Raw genomic sequence first — 20,697 nt, 5'->3', positions numbered from 1 at the left:
ACAGGAATTAAATTTTTACATTTTGGTGAGAGTGTTTTGATCTGCTCATATGATCTTGCTTTAGGGTAAAGTGGATGTTATGGTGACACAACTGGTATGTCAAAATGCAGGTTGTGTCAAATCACTATAAATGGTCAGGGGCGGAGTGGGAGGCAACGTGAAAGTGCAGCATGAGTGGGGAGGAAGGAAGTGCTGAGTCCTTCTCACTTCCTTATTTCCTCCCCTGAAATTGCTACTCTCTGGATGATTTTCTTTTGCGGGAAACTTCTAGTATTTTAATTGATTTTTAAAAATTCTCTAGCATCCCCATTCCCAGTTAAGAAGCTTTGAATTGGGACGGGTACTTTCAGTCTCATTGTGGTGGCATGATGACTTGGGAGGACTATATGGCTTCATAATTAGATTTTTCTCCTAAGATGGGTGGACAAGTCAAAAGTGACTGCAAATTTTCATTCCTATTAAGATAAATAACCTGTGTGAAAGTTATATCTATAGCATAACCCTATAAATGTACAGGCCTTAAGTCACACTGTGTTCATTGGGTCTTATTCCCCTATGTATAAGATTGCAACCACCTGGACCGTTGGACAAATCAATTCTGGCTTTTGGCTCATTTTGCGCACCCATTGGTAACATAGATTTCTTCATTTCGGAAGAAAAGGATGGCTTTTTTGCTCAAGATTCAAAACTGAAAGAAGACCATTTGAGTCACGGCTCAAGGGCTCAGATGGATTGTAGAGTCATCTGAGTATTTTGAGTAAGCTCTGGGACTACTTCTTTTAACAAAAACAGCCCATCCCCATCAAGTGACCTTTAGCCAGTACTTTGTGCATGATTGTGTCTTTGATCCTCTTTTTGCCAAGTGGGGTTGCTGATAACCTCTTTGCTGGAGGGATGTAAAATATGATCCCGATGGCAGTGGGAGCATAGATTTGTTATAGTTAGAAGATCATTGTTGCCAGATTCCTTCCTTCAAAAAGACACCCAGCTGTATAGGACAAACAGACATTTCTTTAAATCCATAGTCTACCCCATGCCAAGGGTGTGCTCTGCAGACAGGCAAATCACAGTGGAGGGCCAGTGAAGGGAACAACACATTCTATACCAGAGTGATGTCTGCTCAGTGTCCTCCATACCCCAGACTCCGTGCTCTGTGTGTGGGTGGGTGGAGTGGGGTGGTTGGAAGATGGGACTTCTCCTGCCTTTTCAACTGAGTGCTACACTGCCATACTAAAACCACAGAAGCTTCAATGTAAAGATGCTCCCACTTCTTTCAGTTTGTCCCCCAGGCCAACAATAATGCCAGGTGACAAGCTGGTTCAAAGTAGGAAACTCTGTGTGTCCCCCAAAAAACCAGTATAGCCTGCAGTATGCTGTGAGGCCCTGTACCTATGAACAGTCATGGAACTGAGTAAGCTCTCCAGCAGCTCCGCCTCCTCTTTGCCAGTGAATTGGCTCTTTGTCCCGTCCTCCCCACCCTCCTTTGGCAGCAGTTTTTGCCTTTCTCTTTACAACACCTTCCTTCCTCAGCACACACATGGTTGGTTTTTATAAGCGACACAAGCAAGGCAGATGTTGCCATGAAGCAGCTATCTGTGCCATATCTTGCTATGTCTGTTATGTGCTTGGATCATTATAACAGCCCTTCATTTCTGAATAGTCAATGCATTGTATACGTCTCTGAAGCACCAGATACGTAGTGATCGGACATTGCTGTCTGAAGGGTCTGAAAATATCTCTGTTGATGAGCAGCCTAGGTTTGTCTGATGTAGACCTTCATGCAGCGGTTTGAGGCTTCCAAGCTCTCAGTGAACAAAACAAAAACTTTAAGTCCTATTTATAACGTGTTATTCCATTACATTTAAAGGACTGGAGATATGATTTTAATTCAAATTATATTATAATTTGTTTTGTTTTTAAATTCCTTTTACTTTGAGCTATGCTTGCCACGCTCCATTTCTTTCTTTCTCTTTCCGTTTCAGACAGTTCTTTTTCTTAGTCATTTCTTTGGTTTTCTTTTGGTCCTTTTAGTTAGTTTTAACCTTCTTGGAATCAAATCGAATCTAGATTCAGAACTTAAAGAAAACCTTTTATATAGATAAGACCTGTCATGACCCTACCTAGCTGTCTATCTTCAAATAATTTTCTGATAGGTTAGGCTCTTTCCATCTCTGTTTGTTGTTGGGACACAGTGTGCACAGCTCAGTCCCAGGTCCCTTTACTCAGAAGGAAGTTTCGCTGTGCTCCCTTAATGTGTGCATGGGACCATAGCCTTAATGGAGTGCTTTGCCTCCCATCTCTTCTGGGTTTCGAATTCCTTGGTGTCATGCGGGCAAAGAGCAGTTCCAGTTATTCTGGTTTCGTGGTAGGCTCTCCACTGGGTCAGTCTGACTTCTGGGCTTCAAGCAAGGGCTGCTATTGTTCCCTGATGCTACAGCTTTCCTTTTCTTCCCTCCCCTGCCACTCCCTCTCCCCATTTATTTGGCAGCTCAGCTTAGATGGTAGTTGCCTCTAAGTGGAGGCTCTCTTTATTTAGCAGGGGGAGAGCAACTGACCCTATCCACCCCCAGCACAGCATTCCTCCAGTGGCTGTTGCTGGTGTCTATCTTATGTTTCTTTTTTAAGATTGTGAGCCCTTTGGAGACAGGGAGCCATTTTATTTATTTATTTATATATGTGAACTACTTTGGGAACTTTTGTTGAAAAGCGGTATATAAATATTGGTTGTATTTATATTCCTTTGTGGTGCTTTAACACCACATCTGCACTGTGTTGTTGGGGACTGGCATGTGCTTTCCTTGTCTCCATCATTCGCCTTTTCCCCTAGAAGTGTCAATTGGCAAGGAGGACTTCACACTCTGACATGCAGGGCTGGCCCACCAATAGGGCCTATTGGCGCAGCTAGCACTGGCAGTGAATTGGTGTGGAGATGGTGGTGGGGAGTGCCCTGCTCCCCTCCACTGGCCATCCCACTGGGCCCACCCCTACCTGACCAGGGGGCAGTGACAGAGCTGTCACCACTGCTTCTGCTCCTTCTCTGGCTCAAGTCATTGGTGGGCCGCCCTGTATTTAATCTGACCTCCACAGGCTTTTAAAGGGGCACAAGAAGAAGAGAGGAGGCTGCTAGCAACCTCACATTCCATTTCCAAATCTGCACGGGTCGAATCAAATATTCTCAATCCAACCCTGGCAGGCTTTAAGCAGTGGGGGTGGGCAGAAAGGAAAGGGCACTGTTGGCAAACTCCTCACCCTGCTTGCATCCCCTATAAAGCCTGAGCCAGATTTGAGCTCGGAGTTTAAAAAGGGTGAAGGGTGAGAACAATGGTCTCTCTCTCCTTCTCACCCCAACCTCTTAATGTCTAAAGGAGGATGGGGAACATCCTGGCTGAGGGGTTAGGCAGGCGGCCTTTGGCACCTTGCCAGGCATCCAAATACCTTTGCCCCCCCCCCCAATCCATTCTGTAGAGGAATAGAAACGGAGAGATGTGAAGATGAAGCAACCGCTGCTCAGCTGTTTGGTCTGTATCCTCCTAGGCTTCAGTGTCCTCATTGAGAAGGAGGGGGAAGAGATGGGGAAGAGAGCCACACTCCAGCAGTACTTTGCTAATGGAAGGGATAATGGAGCCACTTGTCTCTCTGCTGGAAACAATGTGTAGCTTGTGCATTAAGCTGCCAAATTATGGCTCCCCCCCACCTATTTATCATCTCTTATTCTTCTTGCTTATGCTCTGAGAGTACCATAGCAACCATTGGCTGTGCACAAAGAGACTTGTTAGTGCCGCCATATATACATCCCACCACCCACCATTTTGGTTAGATTTTAATCCCCAGCATTGTTCACCTATAATGCAGTGGGATTCTAGAATATCTAATTCCCTACAGTCCCAATTGTGGAGACAGTCTCCACCAATATATGCTAAGGGCAGAAAATCTGCTATTTGATCAGTATGGCTCTCAGTGTGCAGCAGGTTTCTCTAAGGAAATGCAGGTGGCTGCTTGAGGAGATGCAAGTCCCCCACAGCCCCCTCTTCTGCCCCTTTTTATTAAGACCCCTCAGAGCACTGCACAGAGTTGACTGTGATATTTAGAACCATGTGGGGAGGCAGTTGTCTGGTTAGGTTCAAAGTTAGCACCTCTCCTTTCCCCTGGATTTCCAAGCAGTTGTGAAGGGATGGCAAATGCCAAGAGTAATTATGTGACTGGCAGCTGCAAATGGCCACCTCCCTAAATGGTTACACAGCTTTGGCTTAAGCAGCTGCTGCATCGTTTGTGGGTAGTTCTTTGAATTCCCATTGAGGGTGTGTGTGGCTTGCTTGGACCTGTAGCCAGAATGCCAATCTAGCTACTCTCTCCATTCGTGCAACATGCGTGGTTATTGCTGTTAGAGGTTGTTGATTTTTACCCACAATAAGTAAAACAGCAGAGCACTAAGGAGCGAGCACACACTCCAGTTACAGAGTAGGTAGCAGAGGATGGTTCGGATATTGCAGCTGTTTAGAGAAAACACATGGAGATCCTTGTATGACTAAACACTAAATATGTATTAGTTAAATACACTTAGATAGGAAAGACCTATCTCTAATCTAAAGGACTACATAGTGGATAGGTAAGGAGAGAGAGAGAGGTTTCCATCTGCTCTCTAGGAGGAAAGGAGGAAGGATTGTGACTCAGCACAGGAAGTGCTGCAGAGTCAGTTCAGGGGTCATAGAGTAGGGACAGACAGGGAGACCCTTACTCACTGTCTCTACTTCCAATGCCCCTAGTGGTCATCAGGACAGTTGGTGCAAAAGGTCGATGCACTGGAAGTTCATCTCCAACAATTGCATGCCCTGTTTGTGCATCATGCAAAAAGAAGGGAAACCCTTTATAAGAATGTTATTTTATGGTCTGCCTTTTAATCTGCTTTAGATGGGAGATGAAAGTGAGTAGTGCCAGCTTAGAAACCTGCCTTTCTTTGGTGTGAATTATCTCTGAAAAACCTTGAACATTACTTTAGGGAGGTCCACTGTCATCGTTACCAGCTTTGAGTCTGTTGGTTAATTACAGCCTCTTGTATCTCTCTGACATACTGATAAATGAATATATAAGACTGGTCAGGGATTAGACAGTGACCTTAATTCTTGGTTCTCCCCTTCCAGAGCCTTTCCTCTCTCTGATGTTAGTGGTGACAGAAATGAATTTCTCCCTCGATCTGCAGGTATAGTGATAAATGGCTTTGGGGCATAGGTTTAATGCTGTTTACTCTGCTTGATACATGCAGAGTGACCTTTTTATTTTATTTTATTTTTTAGCCCTTTCCTCACAGCCTCTGGCTTGTCCTCTCATGTTGTCCTTTACTTTCTGTTTGTAGAATTCAAGTTTCTTGGATGAAAGCTGGCAGCTTCCAGTAAGTTCTCCCTTGCCCTGCCTCCTGTTGCAGGATGCAGTGTGTTCTCCTACCTTGTCATCTGTAGATGGTGCTGGCCTTAAACATGTTCCAACCGGAAGGGAGGGAAAGTCAAAATAACCATTCTGCTGTGGGCTGGAGCTATAATTTTAAAATGTTTCTGTGTGTTGGCTATATACATTATTTCCCTTAGGGGATGGGGCTGTAACTCAGTGGAAGGGCTTTGCACGCAGAAGGCCCCAAGTTCAATCCCTGGCAGCATCTCCAGGTAGGACTGGGAGAGATCCTGCTTGAAATCTGCTGCCAGTCAGTGTAGACAACATGAGCTAGATGTAACAATGGTCTAATAGTATGAGGGAGCTTCCTATGTTCCTACTTGGAAGTAAATTTCACTGTGTGTAGTGGGGGCAGTCACAGAGAAGGGTGCATAGGATTGCTTGCCGCTGTAACATTTTAAATGGTTATACTTTTGAATGCTTTTAACTATGCTTAAATGGTGCAGGACTGTGGCTTAAACTGGACCATAGAAGCCCATTTCTTAAATCCAAGTTATCTTATCTTAAATGGCTTGTGTATCCTGATGTGAATGTGTTCATTGTATTTTGTAGGGTTGTGCGTTTTGTCTTTTTTTCTGTTTTGTTTTTGGCTCGAATCCGAAATACCCCCGTTTTGTTCTTTGTTCGAAACCAGCCAATCCGAAACACCCCAATTTTGTTCTTTGTTCAAAATTGCAAAATCCAAATCCGAAATGTTTTGGATTTTAAAAAATGGCCCCAGGGAAAAACTAGTGGGTGGGGGTGGTAGTGCCCAGTGGGTGGAAACTACCACCCAAATTTCAGAGGAATTGGGCAAAGGGCTGGGTTTTGATGAATTTTTTGAAGTATTGGATTTTTCCCTTAGGGAAGAATCGAGGTTTTAGCAAAAGTATAGCTTCATGTTGGGGGGGAAGGCGTGGCCCAGAGCAGAGTAGGGTGGGTGGTAGTGCCCAGTGGGGGCAAGGAAGCTGCCAGAATTATTTCAAAGGAATTGGGCAGAAGGATGATTTTTAAAGATGTAATGGAGTTTGCGTGTCTGTAAAGTTCTTCCCCATAGGGAATGATGGACCTCCATAATTCCTGCCCCATAACTGCACTTGGGGGGCACCAGGGTGGCCCAGAGTGAGTGGTGGTGTAGACCATATAGGGTGCCAACCACCCCCATGGGTTGCTAACCCATGGGGTACTGGGTTCTGTTGTTTCTGAGATGTTTTGAGTGTAGATTCAGATTCTCTGGTAGCATATGAGAGTGGATTCATGGTTTGTCATTGAAAATCTCATGTGTTACCAGAGAATCTGCACTCAGAACACCTCAGAAACAACAGAACCCAGCACCCCATGGGTTAGCAACCCATGGGGGCGGTTGGCACCCTATGTGCACTACACCACCACTCACTCCTGGCCACCCCAGTGCCCCCCCCCCCAGGTGGAGTTATGGGTCTGCTGAAACCTCCATTATTCCCTGGGGGGGGCAACCTTAAAGAAGCGTAAACTTCCAACAATTCCTAAGAAATCAGCCCTTTGCCCTATTCCTTTGGAATTTGGGTTGTGGCAGGCACCCCTTGGGGCACTGCCACCCAACCCACTGTTTTGCCCCTCAGGCCCCCTTTCTGCCCTGAATCTGCCCCAAAGACATGCCAACTTCAGAAATTCTTTAAAAATCAGCCCTTTTCCCAATTCCTTTGGAATCTGGGTGGCAGCAGGCACCCATTGGGGCACTACCACCTGAACCACTCTTCTGCCCCTAAAGCCCCCTTTCTGCCCCCAATCCACCCCAAATAACATCAACATCACACATCAACAACAGCAGAGCTTTGGAAAAAATCAGGCAGATTTCCAAAGGTCATGCACATCCACATCCCCCCTGCCCAAAATGCAATTGATCTACACACAACAGTGTGAAACAACAACAATGAAATGCACACTGCCCCAATGGCCAATGAGGGTAAAATTTACCCTTAAATTTGCTTAAAAGGAATGAGGCAATTGCCAGCAGATCAGCCCATGCTTTCGCTGGCCAATCTGCGGGCTGGAAGGGCTGGAAATTCAAATGGATGTCAAAACTAAAAATGGAGACTAAAGGAGAAAGACTTTTTGCGATTGCAAAATGGAGTTCCAAAACAGCCGAAACAACAAAACGTTTTGTATCCGAAACAGGGACGTTTTGTTTTGGCTACAAAATTTTATCTTTTGAGCATTGGGTGTTTTGTTTTGGCTACAAAACAGCCGAAATGGCCTGTTTTGTTCACAAAACATTTTGTATCCGAAACAAAACGCACATCCCTAGTATTTTGCAGGGGAGGGACTTGGTGCTGTAGAATGCAACTTTCAATGCAGCCAAAATCAGCCTTGGGTTGACTCATATCTGTGGCTGATTTATTGTTGTATGTATGTATTCAGTAAACACTTGGCATCACCTGTGCTTGGGTTGATCCTTTTGGTTGAGCCCCTCTGGGGTCTGATAATCTGCGCTGCAGAACTGGGATGGTTTAACCTAAGTTGCAACAATAGGAGTTTCTAGTTCTTTATCAGAATTCTGTGACTGAAGCCCCTCAATATAGCAATGTGACAACATTTCAACCTGCTGTTGCCCCTGCTTTCTGTCTGATGGATAAATGGAAAATGCTAGAGTTCAGGGCCTTCCACAGCCTTCCTTTAAAGTCAATAAAGTAAATGCCCTAATGGAAGCAAAATACCCCATCTTTGCTAAGGCTCTGCATGGTGAAGGAGGATGTCTTCAAGCTTGCTGGAGGTCACACTGATGAATACTGCTTTCCAGGTGTGCCTGACCTACGAAACTGTCCCCTGCAGAGAACTTGGAATGGTGCTCAGGTAAGAGGACTGGTACTCTCCTACACTGCTTTGCTGTCTCTCTGTGCAAAGTCCATGCTTTTAAAAGAGAAAAGTCTGTGAGGTAAACTTCACCATTTGTGAGAGTGCATGCCTTTCAGATAAAGTTTGTGAGGCTGCAAACTTCTCAGATAAACCAGAAGGAGACAGAGTAGAATCAGGAGTAGAGCAGATGGAAACACATGACAGTCAAAAAGATCAAATGCCAGGTAAGAGACTTGGCATAAAAGTGTTTGTTTACCAATGCCAGAAGCATCTGACCCAAGATGGGTGACCTGGAGCTTTTGGTTGCTATTGAAAACAAATATGTATGTATGTATGTATGTATGTATGTATGTATGTAGTGGGCATAATTGAAACCTGGTGGAAAGGTGAGACACTGGTGGAAAGGGGACACTGTTATTCCTCTACAGAAGGGACAGGGAGGGGGATTGGGGGTGCAGAACCAATATATAGTAAAGAAGAGATAGATTCCAACAAGCTAGACAACCGTGGTGGCAGTGAGGTGGCCAAATTTGCAGATGATACCAAACTCTTCCGGGTAGTGAAATCCAAAATGGATTGTGAGCAGCTCCAAAAGGATCTCTCCAGACTGGGGGAGTGGGCGACAAAGTGGCAAATGCGGTTCAGTATTAGCAAGTGTAAGGTGATGCCCATTGGGATGAAAAACCCCAACTTCAAGTATATGCTAATAGGATCTGAGCTGTCGGAGACTGACCAGGAGAGGGATCTTGGGGTTGTGGTGGACAGCTCGTTGAAAGTATCGACTCAATGTGCGGCAGCTGTGAAAAAGGCCAATTCCATGCTAGGGATCATCATCATCATCATCATCATCATCAATAATTCAATTTCTATACCACCCTTCCAAAAATGGCTCATGGCGGTTTACAGGAAGGAGGGATTGAAAATAAAACGGCTAACATTGTAATGCCCCTTATACAAAACTATGGTGCGACCACACTTGGAGTACTGCATACAATTCTGGTCACCACATCTTAAACAGGACATTGTAGAACTGGAAAAGGTACAGAAGAGGGCAACCAAGATGATCAGGAGCCTAGAGCACCTTTCTTATGAGGCAAGACTGCAACACCTGAGGCTTTTTAGTTTAGAAAAAAGACGACTGCAGGGAGACATGATAGAGGTCTATAAAATCATGCATGGTGTGGAGAAAGTGGAGAGAGATAAAATTCTTTTCCCTCTCTCACAACACTAGAACCAGGGGTCACTCCATGAAATTGATTGCCAGGAGGTCTAGGACCAACAAACAGAAGTACTTTTTCACACAAACCGTGATCCACTTGTGGAACTCTCTATCACAGGATGTGGTGACAGCCAACAGCCTGGATGGCTTTAAAAGGGATTTGGATGACTTCATGGAGGAGAGATCTATCAACGGCTACCAGTTGGAGGGCTGTGGGCCACCTCCAGCCTCAAAGGCAGGAAGCCTCTGAGTACCAGTTGCAGGGGAGTGATGTTAGGAGAGAGGGCATGCCCTCAGCTCCTGCCTGTGGCTTCCAGTGGCATCTGGTGGGCCACTGTGTGAAACAGGATGCTGGACTAGATGGGCCTTGGACCTGATCCAGCAGGGCTGTTCTTATGTTCTTTTGTTCTTGTGATCAAAACGCTGTAAGTGTTGTGGAGCTGAAGAAGCAAATTGGAGAGGTGCCAAAGAGAGATGAAGCTGTAATAATGGGTGACTTCAATTACCTTCACATACACTGGGCAAATTCACATGTGGGTATTAACAGAGAGGCCAGATTTCTAGACATGCTAAATGACTGTGCCTTATAACAGTTGGTTGTGGAACTGAACAGAGAGAAGGTGGACTTAATCCTGAGTGGTGCCCAGGTCCTGGTGTGAGATGTCAGAGTTGTAGAACCATAGGGGAACAGTGACCATAGTGTGATCCAATTCAGCTTATATGTGAGTGGAGAATTGCCGAGGAAGTCAGATGCATTGGACTTCAGAAGAGGAAACTTCTCAAAAATGAGGGGACTGGTAAAAAGGAAGCTGAAAGGGAAAGCCAGGAGGGTCAAATCACTCCAGAAAGCATGGAACAAAACCACAATAATAGAAGCTCAGTTGGAAAGTATACCAAGAAAGAGGAAGGCTACCACCAAGTTCAGGAGGATGCCAACATGGCTAACAAGTAGAGTCCTGGAAGCTATAAAAGGGAAGAAGACTTTCTTCAGAAAATGGAAGTGCTGCCCAAATGAAGAGAACAGGAAGGAAAACAAACTCTGGCAAAAGAAATGCAAGGAAATAATAAGGGATGCAAAAAGAGAGTTTGAGGAGCATATAGCTACAAATGTCAAGGAGAATAACAAAAATGTCATTAAATATACCAGAAACAGAAAACATGCCAGGAAGGTGGTTGGACCCTTAGATGATGAGGGTATGAAAGGGATTATTGAGGATAAGAAGACTGCAGAGAAGCTGAATAAGTTCTTTGCATCTGTCTTCATGGCAGAGGATACTAATCATAGACCCACTCTGAAATTGAGCTTCTCAGACCTGGAGGCTGAGGAACTGGGTAAATTTGAGGTGAAGAGTGAGGATGTTCTAAACTGTGCTGAAAAACTAAAAATTAACAAATCACCAGAGCCAGATGGTATCCACCCGAGAATTCTGAAGGAACTTAAATGTGAAATTGCTGCTCTCCTAGCAAAGATATATAACTATAATCAGGCTCTGTACCAGAGTACTGGAAAGAAGCCAATGTAACTATGATTGTCAAAAAGGGATCCAGGTGGGGGATCCAGGAAACCTCAGGTCTGTTAGCTTAACTTCTGTGCCAAGTAAACTGATGGAAAGCATACTTGAGGACAAAATTGTTAAACATAGAGAAGAACAAGCCTTGCTGAAGGAGAACCAGCATGGCTTCTGCAAGGAAAAGTCTTGCCTCACTAACCTCTTTGGAGTTCTTTGAGAGTGTGGCATGTGGATAAAGGTGATCTAGTTGACATAGTATACTTGGACTTCCAAAAAGCTTTTGACAAAGTTGCCCACCAAAGGCTCTTGAGTAAACTTAGCAGTCATGGAATAAGGGGACAGATTCATGTGTGGATTGGTAACTGGTTGAAGGACAGAAAACCGCCCTGAGCCATTTTTGGAAGGGCGGTATATAAATCAAATAAATAAATAAAATATAGGGTAGGAATAAATTGACAGTTTTCACAATGAAGGGAAATAAGAAGTGGGGTCCCCCAGGGATCTGTATTGGGATCAGTGCTCTAACTTGTTCATATGATCTAGAAGTTGGTGTAAGCAGCGAAGTGGCCAAATTGGCAGATGACACCTATTTGGGAGGAGAGCTGGTCCTGTGGTAGCAAGCATGAATTGTCCCCTTTGCTATGCGTCCTGATTTGCATTTTAAAGGGAGACTATATGTGAGCTGTGTAAGATATTCCCCTTAGGGGATGGGGCCACTCTTGCTTGCAGAAGGTTCCAAGTTCCTTCCCTGGCAACTCCAAGATGGGGCTGAGAGAGATTATTGCCTGCAACCTTGGAGAAGCCTCTGCCAATCTGTGTAGACAATACTGAGCTAGAGGGCTCAATGATCTGACTCGTATAAGGCAGCTTCCTATGTTCCTATTTAGGGTAGTGAAATCCAAAACGGATTGTGAGTATCTCCAAAAGGATCTCTTCAAACTGGGTGGGTGAATGGGTGACAAAATGGTAAATGCAGTTCAATGTAAGCAAATGTAAAGTGATGCATATTGGGGCAAAAAAACCCAAATTCACATCTACACTGATGGGGTCTGAGTTGTCAGTGACTGACCAGGAGAGAGATCCTGGGGTTGTGAAGGACAACCTGTTGAAAGTGTTGACTTAATGCCTGGCAGCTGTGAAAAAAGCAAATTCCATGCTACGGATTTTTAGGAAGGGGATTTAAACTAAAAATGCTAATATTATAATGTCCTTATACAAATCTATGGTGTGGCCACATTTGGAGTACTGCATGCAGTTTGGGTCACCATATCTTAAGAAGGACATTATAGAACTGGAAAAGGTGCAGAAGAGGGCAACCAAGATTATCAGGGGCCTGGAGCACCTTCCTTATGAGGCAAGGCTACAGCATCTGGAGCTTTTTAGAGTGAAAAAGAGGCAACTACGGGGAGACATGATAGACAGAGGTGTATAAAATTATGCATGGAGTAGGGAACATGGACAGAGAGATTTTTTTCTTCTTCTCTCACAACACTATAATCAGGGGCTTGTCTGCCTGTGGCTTCCAGCAGCATCTGGTGGGCCACTGTGCGAAACAGGATGCTGGACTAGATGGGCCTTGGGCCTGATCCAGCAGGGCTGTTCTTATGTTCTTAGGGGTTATCCCATGAAACTGAAGGCCAGGAAATTTAGGACCAAAAAAGGATGTACTTTTTCACACAGTACATAATTAATCTATCGCTTCTTGGCCTTTCGGCTAAGATCAAGTGTGTGTGTGTGTGTGTGTGTGTGTGTGTGTGTGTGTGTGTGTGTGTAATTATCTGCCATGGGATGTGGTGATGACTACTAGCTTCGATGGCTTTGGACAAATTAATGGAGGACATTAATTTCTTCAAAAGGGGCTTGGACAGATTAATGGAGGACAGGTCTATCAATGGCTACTAGTTTGGTGGCTATAGGTCACCTCCAGCCTCAGAGGCAAGATCCCTCTAAATACCAGCTGCAGGGGAGTAACAATAGGAGAGAGGTCATGCCCTCACCTCTCACATGAGGCAAGGCTGCAGAATCTGAGGTTTTTTAGTTTGGAAAAGAGGCAACTAGAAGTAGACATAATAGAGGTATATAAAATTATGCATGGAGTAGAGAGAGTGCACAGAGAGAAAACTTTCTCCCTCTCTCACAACACTAGAACCAGGGATCATCCCATGAAACCAAAGGCCGGGAAATTTAGGACCAACAAAAGGAAGTATTTTTTCACACAGCTCATAATTAATCTACAGTGAGGGAAATAAGTATTTGATCCCCTGCTGATTTTGTCCGTTTGCCCTCTGACACAGAAATGACCAGGCTATAATTGGAATGGTAGGTTTATTGTAGCTGTGAGAGACAGAATAACAACAAACCAACCCTCAAAAGCCCAGTGCCCAAAAGTCAGCGATGGATTTGCATTGTAGTGAGGGAAATAAGTATTCGATCCCCTATCAACCAGCAAGATTTGAGGCTCCCAGGTGTCTTTTCACTATATGCAGGTAATGAGCTGAGATGAGGAACACCCTCTGTAAGGGAGTGCTCCTAATCCCAGCTTGTTACAGTACCTGTATAAAAGACACCTGTCCATAGAAGCAAGCAATCACTCAGCTTCCAAACTCACCACCATGCGCAAGACCAAAGAGCTGTCGAAGGATGTCAGGGACAAGGTTGTAGACCTGCACAAGGCTGGACTGGGCTACAAGACTATCGCCAAGCAGCTTGGTGAGAAGGTGACTACAGTTGGCACGATAACTTGCAAATGGAAGAAACACAAAATAACTGCCAATCTCCCTCGGTCTGGGGCTCCATGCAAGATCTCACCTCATGGAGTTGCAATGATCATGAGAACGGTGACAAAGCAGCCCAGAACTACACGGGGGGAACTTGTCAATGATCTCAGGGCAGCTGGAACCATAGTCACCAAGAAAACAATTGGTAACACACTACGCCGTGAAGGACTGAAATTTTGCAGTGCCCGCAAGGTCCCCCTGCTCAAGGCAGCACATGTACAGGCCCGTCTGCAGTTTGCCAATGCACATCTGAATGATCCAGAGGAGAACTGGGCGAAAGTGTTGTGGTCAGATGAGACCAAAATCGAGCTCTTTGGCATCAACTCAACTCGCCGTGTGTGGAGGAGGAGGAATGCTGCCTATGAGCCCAAGAACACCATCCCCACCGTCAAACATGGAGGTGGACACATTATGCTTTGGGGGTGTTTTTCTGCTAAGGGGACAGGACACCTTTACCTCATCGAAGGGACGATGGACGGGACCATGTACCGTCAGATCTTGGGTGAGCACCTCCTTCCCTCAGCCAGGGCATTGAGAATGGGTCGTGGATGGGTATTCCAGCATGACAATGACCCAAAACACACAGCCAAGGCAACAAGGGAGTGGCTCAAGAAGAAGCACATGAAGGTCCTGGAGTGGCCCAGCCAGTCTCCAGACCTTAATCCCATAGAAAATCTGTGGAGGGAGCTGAAGGTTCGGGTTGCCAAACATCAGCCTTGAAACCTTTCTGACTTGGAGAGGATCTGCAAAGAGGAGTGGGACAGCATCCCTTCTGGGTTGTGTGCAAACCTGGTGGCCAACTACAAGAAACGTCTGACCTCTGTGATTGCCAACAAGGGTTTTGCCACCAAGTACTAAGACATCTTTTGTGAAGGGATCGAATACTTAGTTCCCTCACTACAATGCAAATCCATCGCTGACTTTTGGGCACTGGGCTTTTGAGGGTTTGTTTGTTGTTATTCTGTCTCTCACAGCTACAATAAACCTACCATTCCAATTATAGCCTGGTCATTTCTGTGTCAGAGGGCAAACGGACAAAATCAGCAGGGGATCAAATACTTATTTCCCTCACTGTATAGAATTCTCTGTCACAGGATATGGTGATGGCCATTGGGTGGCTTTAAAAGGGGCTTGGACAAATTTGTGGAGGACAATGGCTACTAGTCTTGTGGCTATAGGCCACCTCCAGCCTCAGAGGCAAGATGCCTCTCAATACCAGTTGCAGGGGAGCAACAGCAAGATAGAGGGCATGCCCTCACCTCTTGCCTGTGGGCTTCTCAAACAGGATGCTGGACTAGATAGGCCTTGGGCCTGATCCAGCAGGGATGTTCTTATGTTCATGAGGACCAATAACGCATTTAAACACCATTGTATTGAGCTTGCATGTTTTTGCATAATGTATTTTGCTTCTGTTTATCATGGGGAACAGCAAGGCACACTGGAAATCCTCTTCAGACACACATGCCAACACTGACTTCTAAGATTTCATTAGGCATTGCCTACATTTTTCCTTTCAGGCTCCTTTTTTTGCTGCTGTAAAAGGACTATAAAGAGAACTGGTGTGGTGTAGTGGGTAGAATACTGAGCTTTGGGTTTAGATGACAGAGACTCGAGCTTTTCCAGATGGCAGTAAAGTATGGGATAGTGAAAACTTCTGCACAAGTTTCCACACGCTTGCGTGGGCTTCCATGCTCCTTCCTATCACAATCTTCCTCTGGGGTCGCACACCAAACAGGGACTTTGAGTGATTTCCTGCCAGCCAGTGCTTGTATTCTGAGAAGAACCTGTCTCTTTTCATTAGTATTTAAAAGCAGTAATGATAAAGGACGGGTTCTCAGAATGCAAGTGCTGTCTGGCAGTGGTACTGTGGAATTTGCACGAGGCCCCTGCTCAGCATGTGGTTAGAGTAAGATCACACTAGGAAGGAGGGTGGAAGCCTACACAAATGTGTGGACTATGAGTAAAATGGCATTAGAAACCTGTGCAGAAGCTTACAAAATCCCACACTTTATTGTGCCCAGGTTCAAATTGCCACTCAGGTGCAAATACGGAATGAGCTTGGGCCAGTCACCATCTCTCAGCCTAACCTATCTCACAGGTCTGTTGTGAAGTCTGTCATCAGCTCTCTGGAGGAAGGACAGGATAATGCCTTCAAAGGATATGGAAAACGCTAATCCAGGACAAAGTCTCATCACAGCTTAAAGCATCTTTGAGTGTGACTTATCAGTGTTGTGTTTTGGAAAGACAGATTCTTTTTCTCTATTTTATAGACAATTCTAAGTCCACTTATAGTAGGCCAGAGCGTATAAAGATGAAAGCTGGCATGATGAGGAAAATTATTCTAAGTAAGCCCATTGAAATTAAAAGGTCAACTTAGGTAATACATAACTTGTCCCTTTAATTTCAATGCAACTACTCTGAGTAATTTTTTTCATCATGCCAGCTGATATTTATTATGTGAAATATTTAAGTTTAAAACGATATGATTATTTTGTGTGTCCGTTTTGAACTTAATAGGGCTGAATGGTTTGAAATTTATGTTTGCATACACTTCTTGTATTTAATGCATTGGTTATATTATTGTTTGGTTTTAAATGAAAAATAAATAGTTTTGAAATGTACCAGCAAAGTAGCTTCTTTAAAAAAAATGCAATCTGTTATTGTCAAGATGCTGAATATGGCACCTTGGTCTGAGCTTGCACTTAGCCTTGGCTATATGTAATTTAGAAACAGCAGTTTGTCCGTCCATGATCTGTTAGGAATGAAGACAGTTGCTCTGTGCAAGGTAAAAATCCTAGTGTTGACAGGGGAGCACAACATGCTGAGTTGAACAACAAACAATCCTAGGGCCATATGTGACCTTTAAAGCACTCCAGAGAAGCTTGTATGCTCCCAAAAATCCCAGTCTTCAAAGCTGCAGAAAGGATCGTGGAAATATGGTGGCAATATGTGTTAATGTCTCAGAACCCAGGAAGCAAGTGGAGCAGGGTGGGAGCGCTTCAAACATGGTTTCATTATTTTTGAGGAGCCAACTCAACATTTTTATTTTTTACACTTGAGGCTTTGAGCGTTCCATAAGAAGTCTGTTGCCAAAGAATGGTCATGCGTCTGCCAGTTTTGGCATCCCTCATGTACATGTGAGTGATCTGCAATTATCTTGATGGTATGTAACAGATGTGCAAATTAGCTGCAGCCCTCCAGCTTGTAAAATGCTTCCATTGTGGCTCTTGGTGCTGAACAAGCTCCCCCGCCGCCCCGTTTCAGCTCCATCAGTATCTAAGCCAAAGATCCACTTCTGCCCTAGGAATTTTGCTGCAGTCAAATGTAGAAAAAGGAATATTCAAGCTGGATGGGAAACTCTCACCTTCTGTTATAAGACCCTAGTGAGAATACTGTGGGGCAGGGGCTGCACCCCTCCTAAAATGCTGCACCCATTTCTTATGTATTGTCAGAGATTCCATTCATTCTAGCAGCCATTTGCTCCTAATGCATCTGAGCAAATGAAAATTCATGTGTTCATCTGTTTTTGTGAAAGTGACTCCTCGCACAGATCGAATCGATTTGAATCACAATTAGCACAACCTTTCATTTTCACAGAAGTTGTATTGCATGGTTGATGCTTGGGACTTACAGGGAGCACTCTCAGGGTAGGGATGTGCAGAACCGGTTCTATTTGAACCTGTTTGATTCAAACAGGGCGGGTTTGACTGGTATGAACGCAAACTGGCCTGGCCATCCAAAAAGGGTAGCTGGTCCGAGTTAGAACTGAACCGAACCAATATATTTGCATCATCACGCAAATGGCCTCTGTGCATACGTGGAGGCCAGAACCAGGCTGTGCTGCTGAGAGCACTGGACCCGGTCTGGCATTTAGAGGAGCTCCTGCTGCCGCTACAGCCACCACTAATGATAAGGTGGCCTCTCACTACCCCCTCTTCCCCAGCTACCATTAGGAGTATTTTAAAGGCAGAGTTCTCTCCTTTGCTTGTAAAGGTGAATCCTCACTGTATTCCCCTTCACAAGCACACACCTCGAACCTGTTCTAATCCGGTCAAACCTGATTCGACCATTGAATCAAAACAGGGGCTGGCTCGACTTGAACCAGTTCACAGACTGGTGGTCTGGTTCAAATTCGAACTGGACTTCTGGAATCGGTTCCGTGCACACCCCTATTTCAGGGATGGGTTAACACATGGAGCTCCTTCAGAGACTTTTGCATTGCAAGTGGCTAGCTTCATGGCCCCTTGAATGTATGAAGTGCCCCCTAGGTTAACTCAGGAGCAGGCTGCTGTGCCTGGTGATAACTAGTAATGTCTGCTTTTTCCCATATGAACCCACCCAAGCTTTAAGATTTGTCATAAAAGCAAGTAAAGGTCTGTGTCTTGGCCCAGACAAGTTAGAGTAATGCGGGGGCAACAGGTGAGTTAGCTGAAACCATTGGGGGACAGGATCACAGCTCAGTGCAGAATGGGAGATAGAACCAACCGGGAGCATGGGAAGCATGGACCCAAGAGAAGATAACTGAGCAACAAGCAGGAATTGGTACAGGGAGCAGCAAGTCAGGGAATCAAGGCTGAAAATAAACTCAGAGATTCTTGCTAAGCATCAACAGCAGTGACTGGCTGCAAAGACAACTAGGGAGGGAAGAATCTGGAAACTGTTTATATAAAATGTATATTTATTTTGCCTTTACAAACAAAATTCTCACAAGTAAAATTTTCACAAATACTTTATTTACTAATAAAGTAAAAGCATAAATAAAACAATTACAACTTTAAAAACCAAACCGTATAAACATACAGTAGAATAATAAAAACAGAGCAGTAACAGAATAAGCTGGCACAGGATAAAATCAGCCAACTAACATGTTGTGGAACAAAAGTATTTTCAAACAAGGATGAAGCAAGACCAATTAGCCCACAGAGAGGGTTCCACAGCTGTGGTGTCAGTACCAACAAAGCTCTGTCCCTGGTTCCTACCAACCAAATATGATATAGCAGCAGGCCAGAAAGCAGTTCATGAGATACAGATCTTAAAGTGTAGGTTCGTATTGATGAAGGCAGTCCTTATGAGAAGAAAAGTTACCAATCACCGAGTGTTCACTTGGCCAGTAAGGATGTGCTGGGTATGCGATGTGAACAAATCAATATCATTTTGAGAGAGCCTAATGTTTGTCGTATTTATTGCATGTTTTATTCTGCCCTTTCTTCAAGGAGCTCAGGGCAGCATGTATAATTTCTCCACTACACCTCTTTTTGTTCACAGTCACTCTGTGGCATGGGTTAGGGTGGAGTTAAAATGATGGCACAGGATAATGTAGTAGCTTCATGGCCGAGAGACCAGACAGATTATGCACAAATACCTGTAATGGAGTCCTGGCACCAGGTTTTGTTTTGTTTTTAAAGAAACAAAGAAAAGCAATTTGGGCAGGATTTTGAATGGAGAAATTGTGTGAGTAAAGAGAGGTGCTTAACACTTTCACTGTCCACAGTTTCTCTCCTCCAGATTGCACCCCCTGTATGGTCCCCCTCCACAGGATTAAAAAAGTGTCCTTTTGATTGGGGTGTGTGTGTCTCAGTTTGGAGTGGAGAAATGATTCATGGGAAGAGTGTGAAGTACCCCTCCTACATGGGCTTCAAAATTCCCTTCTAATTGCTTTTACATTTTAATTTTTTTCTTTAAAAAAAAAATAAAAAGCCTGGCATTGAATTTTGTTTGACACAGGTATTTTAATGAAACATGTACTTAGTCCCTAAGTGGAGACTTGAACCTGAGTGTCCCCAATGTATGCCCAACATATTGTAGCCACTACAGCATCCTATCTTTCAGTGAGAGCTTGATGCTTCATTAATCTCTCCTACCAGGCTTCAAGTTGACAAGGCCTTCTTGGTTACCCACACTTGGAATGCAAAATGAGTCTTTGTAGATCTTTCTGGACAACCTGTTTTGATGAGCTCTGTGAGGAGTTCATTTGCTCTTTTGTGTATGTGGAAGAATTGTAAGAAAATCCTTTGTGTTTCTGGGACGAGTTAGGATGAGAGTATATAAAGTGCATATAATAGTTAGAAAGCATAAATCAGAGTAAATCGTAGCCATTCACATCACTGCTTTTTATTACAGTTTATTATAGTTCCTTACTTTTTTTCAAATATTGTTTAGTTCACACAGCAGACTTTCCTTTGATCCATCCTGCCCATTTCTGGCCAGTAGGGTTCAAGAGGAGGCCAAGGTGCCTCATCTTCTGCTCCCTGTTTGTGCATTTACCTTGCACCCAAGTATGCAAGGACTACCTGTGTGCACATGTGTGGTGCTCAGTTAGCCTCCCTCAGTTTTTACCGGGTGTACTTGTGCAAGGATATGTGCTAGGGAGATCAATCGGATCCATCTACAGTGACTGAGTGCAGTGATTAATACAAAGCAGTCATACTCTCAATGAGGGAGGGGGTAGTTCTCAGGCTGGTTCCTATGCAAAGTTCTCAGGGTTTGTGTGGGAGGGGGGATTGTTATTTTCGGTGGTCCTGCACTAGACCATCTACGTGCAAGCTCATTCAGATGCCTGAGCAAACAACATGGCTTAGTCATGTTTCTATATTTTTGCCATTGGAGGGCTATAGAGGGCTATAGCACAGCACACATACTCACAAACCCACCTACTTTCCATTGCTGCTCTTCCCTTTGGCCCAGATAGTGAAGAAAGGAATACATGTAGATTCCTTTTAAAAAAATGTTTCCAGATGCTCTTGCGCAAGAGTATTGGCACACAAGATCAACTTGATGCTCCAGTTACTGTCATGGGGCACTACATCCCAACCATCCCAACTCTATGGGGAAAAGTGAGTAGGGGGGGGAATCAGAATGCAGAAATGTCTGGGCAGAGAGCTCTGCAATTTGGCACTCAGGTAGTGGAGGATGGCAGAATTCCGTCTATTTAATT

General features: G+C 44.5%; 1 protein-coding gene across 5 annotated transcripts in view; it reads left to right on the top strand.

The window, feature by feature from the left end:
- LOC128346156 (uncharacterized) overlaps positions 1 to 20,697 on the top strand; it is a 45,240-nt gene that overhangs the window by 9,354 nt on the left and 15,189 nt on the right. For 3 of the 5 annotated variants that reach the window (XM_053299139.1, XM_053299140.1, XM_053299136.1), the window contains exons 6-8: positions 5,139 to 5,197; positions 5,351 to 5,386; positions 8,201 to 8,253. In XM_053299139.1, the coding sequence (XP_053155114.1) occupies positions 5,139 to 5,197; positions 5,351 to 5,386; positions 8,201 to 8,253 (148 nt within the window). The remainder of the gene's footprint in view (positions 1 to 5,138; positions 5,198 to 5,350; positions 5,387 to 8,200; positions 8,254 to 20,697) is intronic. The other 2 variants (XM_053299137.1, XM_053299141.1) reach the window with 2 other exon arrangements.

Source organism: Hemicordylus capensis, chromosome 2 (assembly GCF_027244095.1).
Source record: "Hemicordylus capensis ecotype Gifberg chromosome 2, rHemCap1.1.pri, whole genome shotgun sequence".
In the NCBI taxonomy this organism is placed as follows: Eukaryota; Metazoa; Chordata; class Lepidosauria; order Squamata; family Cordylidae; genus Hemicordylus; species Hemicordylus capensis.
This window is presented reverse-complemented; position numbering and strand designations above follow the sequence as displayed.